The sequence below is a fragment of the Halichoerus grypus genome, chromosome 5 (genome assembly GCF_964656455.1).
Source record: "Halichoerus grypus chromosome 5, mHalGry1.hap1.1, whole genome shotgun sequence".
In the NCBI taxonomy this organism is placed as follows: Eukaryota; Metazoa; Chordata; class Mammalia; order Carnivora; family Phocidae; genus Halichoerus; species Halichoerus grypus.
Genome location: NC_135716.1, coordinates 57,305,986 through 57,322,670, shown reverse-complemented (window position 1 = coordinate 57,322,670; position 16,685 = coordinate 57,305,986). Strand labels below are relative to the sequence as shown.

Genomic DNA, 16,685 nt, shown 5'->3' with positions numbered 1-16,685 from the left:
TGTTTTCCTAATTTAAAACAACTTCGGAGTAACTAACAAATTTCTGTTGAAGGTGGCTGCCATGGCCTCATGGGAAGAAAGTGTCTCTGGATGAGTTCATCTATTATTTTGATTTTTGCCTGTCTTATTTAAAATCACTAAAATAATTTCTCTTCCCTTAAATACATTGTTATCTTAAATAAATATATGAATCCCATCATCCTTGTGGAAAATTAAGCCTCTCACTGTTGTAGTCAAGCAGTCTCATGAGTTTGCTTGAAAGCTTATAACTCAAGGCCATCAACCCTAATGTAGGTGAGTCTTGCTTAGCTCCATACAACCTGGTAGAGGAGAAAGTCCCCAAAGAATGATAAAATAAGGGAGACTATGAAAAACAGGAAAACAATGATCAGTAGAAAAACATCTATGCCATTTCCTGTAGGGAGCTCCATGTGAATTTGAGTAATTATAAAATTGGCACTTACTTTTTCATGTAAGTTTTTACCTTCTAAAATATAGTACTGTCTAGTCAAAATTTGAACAATTTTTTCAGATTGCTGGAATAATATTTAAATAACTTAGGAAATAATGTCATGATACAAACTACAAACTTCAATTAAAACCATTCCATATAAGAGAAAAATACTTCACTAAATTATATTTTTACTAGGGAAAAATTTTGAATGCAGTTTTTTTATATTGATTCACAAGAATTGTAAATATTCTCTATTTTGAGTTTTTGTACCTTGAAACTTGTTATAAAATAGATTACCATTTTAGGTTGATTTATTATTGACAGGTTCACAAATGCTTGGCTTCATTTCCCCATACAGCTTTAGAGATGAAAATGTCAATCTATATGGTAACTAATATAAATATCTATTAAATCTAAGGCTCATTCAAATTTTGTCCCACAGTTTCTCAATTAAAGAAGGGTTATTATACATCAATACACCCTTATCAATTTAAACACCTTCCTTTTTTGAGAACAATTACTATTTTTCTTAATTTATTAATTGAACCATAATATGCTATATTTTCATAGAAGTTGTATGTAGCATAGTCAAATTATTCTTTATCATAATTCGTTTCTAGTTCATAACCCACTAAAATTTAATTCTCATATTATTATTATTACTACCAAAGATTAAAATGCTATAAAATATGAAGGCTCCTTGGGAATTACTATACTACAATATAGTTTGACCTATATATAATGTTAGACGTTATTAATTTTGGTAAATCAATTTGAATAAATAATTTGATATTAGTTTTAAGATATATTAATAGCATGGCTCCTCATTGCTAGGAAGATGACCTCTAGGAAAATCAGTTCACTTGGGTGGGTTAAAAATTCAGTAGTCAGTATGAGGTGTCTCCAAGTTACATCTAGATGTGGTACTTTTGTTAGCCTATCCTTTACTAAAACTAATGTTTGGACTTGGGATTTGGATGACACTGTAAAAACAGCAATGTTTTCTGTGATATAATCATATTATATTATAGAACTTTTAATATCAATGGTCTAAATTTGCTTTCTTTAGTTAAAATAGTCTAAGGAACCAGAATTGAAAGAACTTTAGGAAATAGTAGTACCATTTCTTCCTCTTACTTTTGTCAGTTACTAGCAAAACTGGTAAAGCTGAAGGTTTTTTTCCCCTTCACAGGTTTGGGATGAAAATCTTGCAAAATCTGCAGAGGCTTGGGCAGCTACTTGCATTTGGGACCATGGACCTTCTTATTTACTGAGGTTTTTGGGCCAAAATCTATCTGTACGAACTGGAAGGTAGGAAGCAGTTTCACTGATACTGCTCATCCACACATTTTATTACTTATGGATCCCAAGGGGGAGTGACACCATTTTCAATTAATATCAGCAAATATTTATTGAGTGCTCACTATGTGTCAGGCAATGATGCTTGGCCTGTGACTGTTTCAGATGTCTTCAAGGATTATTTAATTGGTTAAAAGGTCCTAATAAGACCAGTTTCCCCTTTCACCCTTGGAACACCCTCTCTTAGCCTGTATTCTTCACTTACCTCACAGAATCTTTGAAAGGATTCTCCCACCTCAGGGAAATTTTTTCAATGTGGCAGAAGCCATTTTTGTGTTTGTGCAACTTTCCCATGACTACATATATCTATATTTATATATGTCTCTGTGTGTTATATATTTACATATATATGTACACACACACACACACACACACACACACACACACACACACACATATGCAAAGTATGTGCAACTATGGGAAAGGACCTTTCCAGTGATAGGATAATTTTTCCACCACTGAGGAATGTCATCATCCAACATTCCAAAGACCCATTCTCTTCCATATACAGGAGAAAAATCAGGTGTGCCTGATTTTCCTATTAAAATAAAAGTGATTCAAGTTTAAGGGAAAAAAACACACTGAGTTCTAGTATCACAACTACAACTTGTATATCTAATTTTTAATTGTGTACATGATTCTGGTGGAGAAATTTTTGACAAGATAAAACAAGATAAAGATGAAGATTCCTGAAATATTTGTATTTCTCTTTTTGAAACAACTAGACATATACTTAAACGAATATAGACTCACTTGCTTTAGTCCCGGGCATTTTCATGCTTGGCCCTACTTGGAGGAATAGGTGATGATGGTAATTGTGAGGTATGGATTTGCTCTTGAGTCATCATGAATAATCTGCAAAAAGAACTATTAACTTACAACTTAACATGAGTCCACTATAAATTACCACTGCTGTACTCTAAGTTCTCATTGTTTTTCTTGGTATCTAGATATCGCTCTATTCTCCAGTTGGTCAAGCCATGGTATGATGAAGTGAAAGATTATGCTTTTCCATACCCTCAGGATTGCAACCCCAGATGTCCTATGAGATGTTTTGGCCCCATGTGCACACATTATACCCAGGTTATTTCAATTGTCTTGTTAATTTTGATTCATAGTTTTAAAAATGCTCTTACTATTTTGGGGAATATGCATTTTCTTACCTTTAACTTCAATAATGAGGTATTGGTTTATTTTTGCAGATGGTTTGGGCCACCTCCAATCGGATAGGATGTGCAATTCATACTTGCCAAAACATGAATGTCTGGGGAGCTGTGTGGCGACGTGCAGTTTACCTGGTATGCAACTATGCCCCAAAGTAAGTACTAGGCTGGATTCTACTTCCTGGAACCTCTAATGATATTAAATATCTCCAGTCTGGTAGTTATTTTAGTGTGAATAAGATTTAATTACAATAACCTCTAATCCTCAAATCTCCCCTGACCTCATATACCTGAAAAATAATGAGATGAAGAGTTATTTTTCACAAAGACAAACATTTTGGGCTAAAATTGTGGGCAAAACAATTTGAGATATGGAGATTCACTAAATTCCCTTCACCTATTTTTAGTCATGATAATTGCAAAATAAACACTGTACTTTCAGGCTTTTGATAGTTCTATAAAAGTTATCAGAAAAGAATCTTGTAGGGAATTTTTCAACACTGCAATATTCTCATCTATCAGTACTAGAATGTTGGCTTATTTTTTTCACTGGGAAAACAAAACACAGTCCTTCTTCCTTTCTTTTAAGAGTAAAACTAAAAATTATAGTTTACTAATTTTATAGAAGGCTAAGGAGTCATTCACGGCCAGAAGGGAAAACTTAAATGCTGTGACTTCCTTTTAAATTAGAGCTTGGCCATGATTTAAGTTTCATTATTGAAAATTTAAAATTTTCTTATTAGGGGTGCCTGGGTGGCTCAGTTGATTTAGAGTCCCCCTCTCTTGATTTCGGCTCAGGTCATGATCTCAGGGTGGGACTCTGTTCCGCAGTGAGTCTGAGATTAGCTCTGTCCCTCTACTTCTGCCCCCTCCCCCTGCCCCATCGCTCTCTCTCTTTCTCTGTCTCTATCTCAAATAAATAAATCTTAAAAAAAATAAAAATAAAACGAAATTTTTTCACTAGTTCCATTTTATGGCATATATATTGTGAAAATTGATCAGACTATAAAATATAGCCATATTTATAAATATTCTTGATGAGTATAAATAAGCATTTGTTAACATTTGATAAAATGCCTTCCTGATAACAGTAACTCTTGAGATGATAAAATGTTCCAATATTTATCCATGAGTCTGTTCCCATTTGGAGCAAATAGCAAAATGTGCAAAGGATTTATGACATTCTTGGTGTCTTCCAAAGTAAGTCCCAAACAAAGATTTTTTCCAGCTTTGCCAATATGGGGAGGGAATGAGAAAACGTTTCACAAATAACTGCATTACTCATTTATATGGTAGTATGCCAGGGGCAGTGTTTTTGCAAAGTTAGAAAAATAGCAATTTTCCCCATGGTCCCCCTTCATAATTATTAGAATAATGAGGTTTGGAAAGTAGAATGTGTCTGCATTACAAAAAGCATTAAAATTGTGCATTTGTTTGATATTTTCAGTTTCACACTTTATATTTTCCTATTAAGCCTTTACCCTTCTTCCTGACATAAATAGGCCAAGTAGTACTCAGATGGTGAAAGGGATTTTTATTTCATTTGTTTTTAAGCACTGATTCAAATTTTCTAATATTATTGATGAGATACCTGATTGCTTCATATGAAAGATTAAGATATTGTGTTAATATACTTTATTTCCTGTAAAAAAGAACCATTATTTTGAAACTTAGGCAATGAAAAAATTTTAAAATCTTGACTGACATTTGAGTGTGAATTTTCCAATGCCAATATAAAATTATCTCAAGCCTGTTTTTTAGGGGGAAAAAGAGAGAGATGGAGAGAGGGAGGGAGGTAGGGAGGGAGAATTTAATTAGATGGAATAGAACAAAAAATGGAAGGATGAATAATATAAGTTTATTAGTTGACTGATTTACTTTTGAATGTAATTATCCTCTATTTAGTAAAAATCTGTGATTTATGTAAAAGTTTATAATGTAATATGTAATACATTTTACATATAATAAAATTGTATTTCTAAGTTTATGTTACCAAAAATATGTGCTGTGTAATTTCAAAAGGTTATGTAGAATAAATAGAAAAATATGAAATTAAAATAGCATAGGCTGGGCCCATATACACTTATAGCTTTGGATAAAGATATAGAGAGAAATAAAATTATTAATATAGAATAGGAGAGATTAGGATAAAGGAGTGAGCTACACTCATAAGAGAATGGGCCTCCTTGAGTGATTTGGAGTAAGCATGTGTCATTATCCAAATTATACCTGAGAAAGCTTATCCAGAGGGCAGAGTATACAATAAACTGAATAGAGATGGATGCTCTTGGAATCTGATGACATTTTGTAATATGAATCAGTAATCAGCATGTTTTTCATTTTTATAGATAAATTTTCCTCTATAAATATTTTATAGATCAAAGCCTGAATTTTTATAAAGATTTTACTTATGTATTTTTTTTTTTAATTTATTTGAGAGAGAGTGAGAGAGAACAAGCAGGGGGAGCTGCAGAGGGAGAGGGAGAGGGAGAAGCAGGCTTCCCGCTGAGCAAGGAGCCCGATGTGGAACTCGATTCCAGGACCCTGGGATCATGACTTCAGCTGAAGGCAGATGCTTAATCGATTGAGCCACCCAGGCGCCCCAAAGCCTGAATTTTTAACTGACTGATTTAAGCAGATATTTTACGTAGATACACTTTAAGAGTCACTTCTTGGGCTTCTTGAGGTCTTAAAGAAGATGAGAACCACCTGTTTCATATTTTAGCCTCTTACCTACTGTTGTCTTATTTTCGACCCTGACTTTTTACTACTGACAACCAAATTTCCTCCTGACCATTCAATTTCCTTCAAAATGCTGGCTATGTTGCTATTTCTTAATACCAATCACCATGTTATTGAAAATACATCTATTACCTTCTCCCTCATAATTGAACAGTAAGGCATTGTGGCTATTTCCAACTATTGTAAATGATGAATTTGATGTATTATTATGATCATGGCCATCAATACAGATAAAAATATCGACAACACAAAATAATTTAGTTTAATGTATTTAGCATTATCAAAAAACAAATAGTATTACTAAAAACAAAAGCTATGAGTTTACACATAGGTAAAGGTTTTGAAATCACCTTTGTTTCCCTGAGCCCTTAGTCTCTTACCATGACAACTTATGGCAACTTCTTGCTTATTTCATCATTTGTAAGCCTCCTAGAAAATACTAAGTACATGTAAATATTACCATCCTTAGCATTAGCAGGAGTTTTAAAAAGGGGAATGTGTCCTGCCAACGTACTCTAGAAGGCAGTTATAGGGCAGAGACAGATGCGGTGACTGAATGAGCATCAAGCCTGACATCATGTGACTAATTCTGTCACCATTCATTGTAGTGCTTCATGTCTTATCTGTAAATTAAGATAATATTAACTGTTGCAGAGAGAAATATTTAAAAAGTAAGATATATAAAATAATAAGTTACTGTATAAATAAGAAGTGGAGGGGTGCTTGGGTGGCTCAGTGGGTTAAGCATCTGCCTTCAGCTCAGGTCATGGTCTCAGGGTCCTGGGATCCAGCCTGGGGCTCCCTGCTCCGTAGGGAGTCTACTTCTCCCTCTCCCTCTGTGCACCCCCCCCAACTCATGCTCTCTCACACGGTCTCTCCCTCTCTCAAATAAATAAATAAAATCTTAAAAACAGAAAAAAATGGATATAATTTTCAGTGCCTTTCTAAACTGACAAACTTCTCAAAAAGATAATTACATGTCAATCCATGTGATCATGTGCTTAAGGACAATCAAATTTCTTTAAATGGGCACTAATGTAACATTAATATTATCTTTGTACTTTTTTTTCTTCTTTCTAGGGGCAATTGGATTGGAGAAGCACCCTATAAAGTAGGGGTACCATGTTCAGCTTGCCCTCCAAGTTATGGAGGATCTTGTACTGACAATCTTTGTTTTCCAGGAGTAACGTCAAACTACCTATACTGGTTTAAATAGGCTTATCTTTTCGTCCAGGAAATAGAATGGTTTCTGGGAATCATAGGCATATATATATATTGAGTTTTGCACATATTATACATATTTTATAATAATCTTGTTTTCCTTTTATTATTCATTGTATAAATTAGTGTTTGTCTAGTATGTTTGTTTCATCTTTGAGGTAATCAAAACATCCATTTCTATCTTCTGACCTCTAAGCCCAAGTTAAAATGTTGTCTATGTAGTATTGACATAGTTGATGCATCCAATTCTAAAACTTGCTTCCCAAAGGAATTATGTTACACTTGTGAGGAATCAAATATATATTTTACCTGTAATTTATGGGTGTGCATGTAGATACATATACATATATGTGTATGTATATATACATGCACAAACATATAATAGAGGATGTAACACAGAGAATAATGTGATTCAATAGTTAACTTGAGGGAAATTTAAAAATATACTATTCTGAAATATATATGAGGTGGTGGGACATCTTCAGCACCCATTTCTATAATACCTACAAAGTGATAATTTGCGAAATAACACTCAGTGATGTCTGGACATAATAATTTAATTAAGCCACCAAGGATTTCATTCTGGAGGTATTTTGTCTTATTTGGGTTCACCAAAGGATATGCTCAACTTATGTAAGATCAAGTCATACCTTTTGCTTAATCTCTTTTATTGAATTAGTAATCATGTGTTGAGTGCTTATTATGTGCAAGGCACTCTGCAAGTTATGTTCTGATAATGCAAAGATGTGAGATACGGTTCCTGCCTTCAAGAAGCTCACAAAAATATTCAGGAAATAATGCAGTTTAAGATTTTGCTGCAAAATTACAGTTTTTTAACAAATTGATTTTAATGTAAGTTTGAGTAAATAGATGCCACAATGGTCACCTATAGGTGAAATAGGTGATGAGGACACTATGTGATACGCAAGGCTTCTGATTAGCATGAAAATGTAGGGACACCACTTGGAACTAACAGAGGCAGGAAAGAATTAACTGCCCAGGGATTACTGTATTAGAGTAAATAGTTGTGAGTTTGGAAGGCAGACAGCAAGATGCTAAAAAACCTGATAAGGCCCAGGAGAACTAAGATTTAGGAGACAGGTATGTAAAGTCACAGAAATAGGGTTACTGCACAAAAAATTACAGGTGAGAGCTTCAGAAGGGCCTATCCTGAGAGTCTAGTATATCTTGAGGCCTGTCAGCAGAGGGTGAAGAATGCCAAAAGAAACATGTGAGATGCCAAGGACACTTCCATCTCTTCACATCATTATTTGGTGAGCATCCATCCAATCATCATGAGCCTCTAAGCATCACATTAAAGATTCTGTATGCACACCACAGTTAGGGTTTGGCAAAGTGGCCCTCTTCAGATGATTTGCTAAGGACTAATTAGCACATCTTATTTCCATGTCTATGTAGAAGAATAATTTTCAGTTCTCCATTAAGTTTGATTGTGGAAGTCAAATCAAAGTCACTATGAAAATTTCACTCATATGATTTTGGAAATGCAATGTTTCCTTCTTCAGGAATTCACTATTAGAGAGGAAAATTCAACATCTGGGTCAAGACACTTATATTATGTTTTGTGTGTGTGTGTGTGTGAGAGAAAGAGAGAGAGAGAGATGAGAGAGATTATGAGAGAGAGAGAGAGAATGAAAGAGAGATTATGAGAGAAAGAGAATGAAAGAGAGAGAGAGAGTGTTCACAAGTTATGTAATGCTTCCATAGAATTACAGAATAAGCAAACGGGGTTAGTTCCAGAGTGCAAATAACAGAAGGAAGCTACTTGTTTAAAATTCTGTACACATTTGCAATTTCTTAGGGCGGATGCACTGAAAAATGACAGTTAATTAAATCCAGTCAATGAGGGAAAAATCCACCATCTGGAGTTTAGGTTTACATGATGACAAACAATTGGCCTAATTCCTTTTACAAACTGAATGTGGTGACCAAATGTTTTGATATCATACTACTCTGCTTTTGTGGGCACACATATAGACTGTATGAAAAATAAATATTTTTGGATACTAAACTGAAGAACAGAAGTAGTTGTTAGATTCGGGCCCCAGTCTAACTTTTATCTAACTATGGGCAATTGAAGAGAAAGCTAATTAGTAGGATGTTTACTTGATTTCTCTAGGAAGTATTTCCAACTTTCATTTTCCTAGACTTGTTCTATAGAAGTAGCAAAAGTACTATGAAACAAACATCACTGTTCTCAGTTCCAGTCCTGTTGCTGGATTGCTTGTGTGGCTTGGTTTCTCAGTTCTGAAAAAGAATAATGATATTTGCTACATATTTCACAGAGGTTCCTCTGAGGCTAAAGTTACCATACTAATAGCAATTTATGAATATTAAAAACATCATTAATGTTGTGAGACTTATTTGGGAAAAAATTAAGTTTTATGAGCTTCTCTTTGGCAGAAACTATCTGATTCTTTGTATTCATCCCAGCTTTTTATAGAGTGGTTATAATGCAGTAAGTGTTTAATAAATGTGTCTCTGAATATATTTTTAGAATTAACTAAAAAACCTAGAATTGCAACAATTTAGAGGAGTCCCACCTTTCCATGTTTTATTAAGACAAAAAAATTTCTTAAATATAAAGCTCTGGATGCATCAAAAATCCAGATACATCACCAAACATACCAGATTAAGACTAGGATCTAGGCATGAATAACTGACACCACAGTCCTTTCCAAATCACTAGAGCTATACATTTATTTATAACTTAACAACTCAGCTGAAAATATAACGGGTATTTTTTGTTATGCTATGTGTACTTTTTAAATTTAGTAATATAAGGTAGACATGTGAACTGTTTCATTTTCCAGGCTAAAGCAAATGAAAATTTGCTGATTATCAACAGTGTGTCCTGTTTTTCACAACATTCAACCATGGTGCTAGGATAGCTACTTCTCACTGTAATTCCCAGGGGCAGAAAGAGTCTGGGTATCAGATATTTCTTAAGAGCAGCTTTAAGTAGTCAATATTGAGATTTTCATTTCAAAACATATCATTCAAAAGAAAGAGTAGTCTCTATATTCTCCATATTCCACAGTACTGATCCTCTCTCTATGGCATGGAGTTTTCCGTAAAAAAGTAAAACACTTCCGGCACAAGACAGTTTTGTTTTGTTTTTATTTTGGCTTCCATGTCATCAGAAGACTGGAAAAATGACAATTTTAGCTGTTAAACTGATGGATTTCTTTATAGAATTGTATTTAAGTTGTGTAGGCACAGTCTTAATGTTGCTGGTTATGACAGATAAGCTTGTTTTTAAAATGTGGTGGAAACAATTTTTATTAGTACCATTTTTGCTTCTGTTCGGTAGCCTAAGCATCCAGATTTCTGTGGTTCGTCAGGGTTTGCCCTACCAGCTTCGTTTGGCAGCGCCATAACGTTCACTTGAAACCTTTGTGGAAACAGTCATTAGAAAGCTCCGTGCAGGCACTCTAGCAAAGAGTTGACCCAACATGAAGGCAAGTTCACCCAATAAAATATACTCAGACTATTTGGACTGAAACAGCATGCATTTTTCTCATTAATACATGCTTGTGTAAAATCAACTTATATCATTTACATAAGCAAATCTGATACACATTTAGACCAGCTGAAGTGTTTTGTGTTCATACCCTGCTTATTAAGTGAATATATAAGCTATGCAGATAATTTGCATATGTCCAGGAAGGAAAAATAATGCTCAGCCCGTGGTTTACGTTCTACCTTTGTATAACAACATCCCCTACGTTCCACAGTATCACGGGTTGCAAATTTTGACATAAATGGAAGCTTTTACCTACCAAAGTGTTTAGGGAGAGTCAAGTTAGATTTCTATCAGTGCCTAATAGTATATTTGACTTTACATATATATGTATATATCTGTATATCTACATATATATGTATATTGTCATTATATGTGTGGGGAGAGGCATATTTAAACACATGCAAAATGATTTTAAAAAATTATGCCATGATATAATTTTGACTTATGAGAGGTCAATCAAAAGCTTAGAAAGTTAAACAATTCACTCGTTAATGGTGCTGAAAATGCGTTACAACCACCATATCCTTGCTACAATTTTGAGGTTTCTTTTCAGTTGAATTTTTTACTAAGTGTGAACTATCAATATCAATTCTGGTGCTAAATACGTGGTGCTAAATGAATTGTTAGTGTTAATAGTTTTAGTAATGCTCTTTTTATTCATTGTTAAAAGTGATATCCATTCAATTCCTGATTCAGAAATATTAATAAACTCCTGTTAAATTAATGTTACCCAGAAATAGGCCAGTGAACTCTCTTTTTTGTGTAACAGTCCAACATTATCTAGATGTTACAGAATGTAAATATATTTCTTTAGAAGTTATCAAATTTCTTTTTTTAAGGCATTTTTTAGCGTGGCAATGTCCAAATTCAAGTATCACCTGAAGGTTACACCAACCATGCCTCAGGCACTGGCGCCCTCTGGTGATTGTGAAAATAAATTTTTGGTGGCTGCTTGGCCTGCAAAAAAAGACGTTTTTTTGTTAAAAAAAATTTAAGTTCCTCAATATTGGAACTCTTGGGTACTCATTAAATCTGACAGCATTTGAAAATGCTTGACTCTGTTGACATCATTTTCAAAGAGGATAAGAGAGGGACTATATCTTGGCATCCACTTTCCTAAATAATAATGTTTTTTAATGAAAATTTATTTCTAAGGTGCTTATCGAAATGGTTTTTTTTTTTAACTAGGTATTACTAAAGTATATTTTTCATTTGGCTTACATCATAAATACAATTAGAATTAAAATTAGCAAACAGAATTATAAATGTGTCTCATTTTCAGAAGTGATTATCTTTATTTAACAGAGTACATAAGATTAAAAGGAGATATGTTAAAATAATTAATTTCATAAAAAAGGATTATCTCTCCATTTTTACCTGTTGGTCTAAAATTTGATATTGTTCTTTAGTCATACTATTTAGCTAATGATAAAATTGTATTATTCCATTCAAAGTCCTCCTAGCCTAACAAATGTACATAAAAACTTAGAATTATATCACTTGATATAACTAATGAAGACAAAATTCTTAGGTGAACTTCCAGTTGACGTATGTCATTGACATCATGTGTATATATCACATAATTGTGATAATCTGTTTTGACAGAAATGTTTCTTTAAACTACGTTAGCATAACCAAATGAAATATATTTTGAAGCAGTTTTCCACATTAGTATTTTCAAACTTAAAGCAAGAGAACACATTTTATGATCCCAATTATATATAAAGTTTTAACATATACTACATACAAAATGGATCTGCTCATACCCCAAACCTTCCTCAGTGCGTGGGAAGTTTGTTCTGAGAGCCCTAGGATTCCATCAAACAGAAAAACATTGATCTGAAACATCCGGTTCCCCCCATTTTTCTCCAAAATAATCAGGTAATTAAAGCAAGAAAAAAGTTTGAGGCACTAAATTATTCCGATACGCACTTCACTTTACATATGTTAGAAGCTTCTGGTTTGATGAAGAATTAAATGCTGACTTTAACTGGTGCTTGGAGATAGCTTACAGGATCTTGTGTTTTGTTATTTGACAAACAGAATTTTGGTGCCATACTAGTTTGAGAATTGGAAGTAACTGTGGTGCACATATGAAAATATGCATTTTTAAAATATCTAAATATTTCAAATATGTACATAATTCTAAAATATACTATATCATTTCAGATTTTTTTAAAGATTAATTTGGATAAGTTTTATTCATTACTTAACACTGTGGCAGTGAAAGGTGCTTTGATGTTGTGATATAATGTCATGAATGTGTACATACATAAAACCTGTGTAAACCTCTGTCCTTATAAAGCCTAACAAGTGTAGCTTTTTGAGCTCTGCTGTATTTTCTTTTTCAATAAAATATTATAATTAATTGTTTTGTTTTAAAAGTATATCTAATTGTTTTCTTGTTTTCGATAGAGTTTTCAAATAGAACTAGATGGCATGGTAATTTTGATAAGGTATGATGAACTACTTCTCTAAAGCAACAATGATTATATCTTTAATGCATCACTGAAATACACCAATAATTTTCTATTTTCCCCTTTCTTTCTTCCCTTCGCTGCCTCATTCTTTCCTTCTTCCCTTGTTTTTCTACTCAATTCCAAAAAATATTTTGAAGTACAAATATAAAAGACATTTCCATGGAGGAAGAGGAAAAGATCAATGTGTCGAGAAGTTCTGGCTGAGGAAAATTGCAGCAGTTGAACACAAATACTTTTATGCTTCCCCGCATAGAGAGCCTGAAGAGAAACCATAGATGTTCCTGGGGGAGAGGCACACATCAGGCCACTCCTTGGCCCAAGGATAGTGATTTCTAGGGTGGCTCTACCTTGTAGAAGGGTAATTCCTTTCTCTCTGGTGAAATGTAGATCTCGCAGACCAGCGCACTGAGAAGGATCTGAATCTAGGGCTTTAAATTTCTCCTTACCGTATGTGATATTGTGATTTATTATAAGGAAAACAAGGGGGGCCTGGATGGCTCAGTCGTTAAGCGTCTGCCTTCGTCTCAGGTCATGATCCCGGGGTCCTGGGATCAAGCCCCACATCGGGCTCCCTGCTCAGCGGGAAGCCTGCTTCTCCCTCTCCCACTCCCCCTGCTTGTGTTCCTTCTCTCTCTGTGTCTCTCTCTGTCAAATAAATAAATAAAATCTTTAAAAAAGAAAAGAAAAGAAATACATATTTGGTCTTCCTCCAGTTTCTGGCTCACAGCTCCCCAAACCCTTGGAATTTCTAAGTGTTGACTGAGAGTGAGACAGGTGTGTTTTGTTATGTTAATGAGGTGACTTTTGGGAAGCACTTAAGAATGGGGGCTGGTTGTCAGTGGAACCAGCCTTGTGATTAGAGGCTTGGAACTTTCAGTCCCACCCCCTGATCTCCGGGGAGGGGAGAGGGGCTGGAGGTTGAGTCAACAGCCAATGATCAATGATATAATCAATCATGCCTATCTATTGCAGCCTCCACAAAAAAACAAGAACCACAGGGTTCTGAGAGCTTTGGAGCTGGTGAACCCACGGAGGTGTAGGAGAGTGGGGCATCAGGACAGGGCCCAGGAGTTTGTGCCCTTCCCACATACCTTGCTTTACGCACCTCTTCCATCTGTCTGTTCCCAAGTTATATCCTTTTATAATAAACTGGTCATCTAGTAAGTAAAATGTTTCTCTGAGTTCTGTGAACTGCTCTAGCAAATTCACTGAGCCCAAAGAGGAAGTGGTGGGAACCTCTGATTTATAGCCAGCTGGTCAGAAATACAGGTAAAACCTAGACCTGCGACTGGCATCTGAACCCCAAGGAGGGAGTCATGGGAACCCCAATCTATAGCTGGTGGTAAGCATAGGTAATAACCTGGGCATGCGGCTGGCATCTGAGGTGGGGAGCAGTCCTGTGGGACTGAACCTTCACCTGTGGGATCTGATGCTATCTCTGAGGAGATGGTGTCAGAATTGAGTTGAATTCCTGGACACCCTGCCTGTGTCTGAGAATTGCTTGGTGATGTGTGGGAAGTCCCCCAGCCCCTCACACACACACACACACACACACACACACACACACACACACACACACACACACACACTGGAATTGCTACCACAACCAATGAACCCTATTTCACCCAAGACAAGAAAGCCTCACTAACCTGAACCTTTTCAGAGAGTCTCCCCATGAGCCCTGTGGCTCTTTGTCAATTGCTTTTCTTTCTCCTGCTAGTCCTCCCTTTTCACTTCACTCCCTCATCTTTTAAGCCTCCAGTTTCCTATCCACATGTTTGGAAAGTTACAAAGGGGATTGGCTGAATGGTATGTCCACATAAGGGAATACTATGCAGATGAAAAACAGAACGAGAAAAATCTCTGTACACTGGTACAGAGTGGTCTCCCTGCATATGATACTAAGTGAAAAAGCATGGTACACAAGTATATAACTAGAATATTCCCCTTGTAAGAAATATTAGTGGAAATAGTACACATATACACGCATGCAGTTACAATATATACTTGTTTTTATTTGCAAAAAGAGACGTAGAATCATAAATTAAAAAGAATGAAAATGATTATCTGTGAGAGTAAGAAGGGAACTGGTTGGAGGGGACAATAATATTTCAAATAACTTTGAAACACAATGAGTGTATATCCTTAGTGGAATATATTATAAAGACAGAGCTATGAAGAAACACTTAACTTTATTCAGTTGGCTCTCTGTGGTAGTATTAAGGGGAAAAGAGGAGGAAGAATAATGCAAGTAAGTAATTAGGGTACTCTTTTTAGGAACCAAAATTTTTCAATGTAAGAGAAAAGAAGCATAATTTCCAAAAAAGTTGAGTAACACTAAAATATTAAATATGAATTTGAAATGTTAAGTATGAATTGTTGTTACCTCAAGATATCTTCTTTTTTGAAAATTAATATGTTTAGCTTTGAAAGGTAAAAAGCCCTAGGGTTTATGGCAATCCAATAACAGTAAGTGCATTTATTGTCCAGATTGTTATCTCTGATACCATTCACCACTAGAAGTAATGCTTGACATCACCTCAGCTGCCAACAGCCTAATCCAAGCCACCATTGTTTCTCACATAGATTAATGGTATCCAACATGGAGTCTGTGCTCCCAGAGAATGCAGCAGAAGAACCATTAAGAAAAGTGCTTAAAAAATGCAAGAACCCCTACTTCTATTTAATTTTATCTAAAGAAGAAAAAACACTAACATAACATAATAATTAAAAAAAACTACGTGTTTAAGTACAATCATTGTGTTCCTTTACTGCTTTCAAAGTATATTACTTCTGTTAAGAAATAAAATAAAATTGACAGAAATGCAATAAAAAAAGAAAAAAAATATTAAGATTTTCTATAGGATAATGGGTTGACAGCCCCTCCCCACCTAGGTCCACACAAGTAAGGGCCGCATGTCCCCAGAAGTGAGTGGGGTGTCCTGAAGGACTGGTGAGCTGTCCAATGCAGCCTTACCATGCTCCTCATGTGGCTGTTTGCTTTTAAGACTTTTGCACATAGTACATTTTAGTGACTCAAGTAAGAGAATTAACTACTTTTGAAATCCAGATTTTACTGAACATTGACAAATATATTTTTTTTTAAGATTTTATTTATTTGACAGAGAGAGAGAGAGCACAAGCAGGAAGAGCAGCAGAGCGAGAGGGAGAAGCAGGCTCCCCACTGAGCAAGGAGCCGGATTTGGGGTTCGATCCCCCGACCCTGGGCTCATGACCTGAGCCGAAGGCATACGCTAAACTGACTGAGCCACCCAGGTGCTCTACATTGACGACTATTCTTAGAAAATTCCTGCAGACCCCCAAGGTTTAAAATAATTTAGTAAAGAAAGCACAAGTTAACCCCAAGGAAGTTTAACAGTCATAATTACCCTGCTTATGATAACAAGCTTTCTGTCAACCACATTATGAGGAAAAATAATGATGATCCAATCACGTGTGACAGACTGGTCAAAGAATTAAAAATTTTCAAGACTATTTGGAATGGTGACCATGCTATTAAATATTCATTAATGAACAATTGCTTTGATATGTTAGCTGGTGACAGTGAAGCTATCATGATTAGCAAACATTTTTAAACCGACATAAATGAAAATTGTGGTTGAAGTTCTGTACTAAATAAAACTTTTCAAAATTATTGAGCCTATGTTGTCATATTGCTCTGATAGAAATTGTAAATACTAATAAAATTTGAAATTAAA

At 35.0% G+C, this 16,685-nt stretch overlaps 1 protein-coding gene across 1 annotated transcript in view; it reads left to right on the top strand.

The window, feature by feature from the left end:
• The window catches only part of PI15 (peptidase inhibitor 15), a 33,962-nt gene extending 20,526 nt beyond the window's left edge, over positions 1-13,436 (top strand). The window contains exons 3-6 of the mRNA XM_036090904.2: positions 1,647-1,765; positions 2,764-2,896; positions 3,016-3,131; positions 6,799-13,436. Coding sequence (XP_035946797.2) covers positions 1,647-1,765; positions 2,764-2,896; positions 3,016-3,131; positions 6,799-6,934 — 504 coding nt within the window. The 3' untranslated portion in view covers positions 6,935-13,436. The remainder of the gene's footprint in view (positions 1-1,646; positions 1,766-2,763; positions 2,897-3,015; positions 3,132-6,798) is intronic.
• Positions 13,437-16,685: the final 3,249 nt, after the last annotated feature.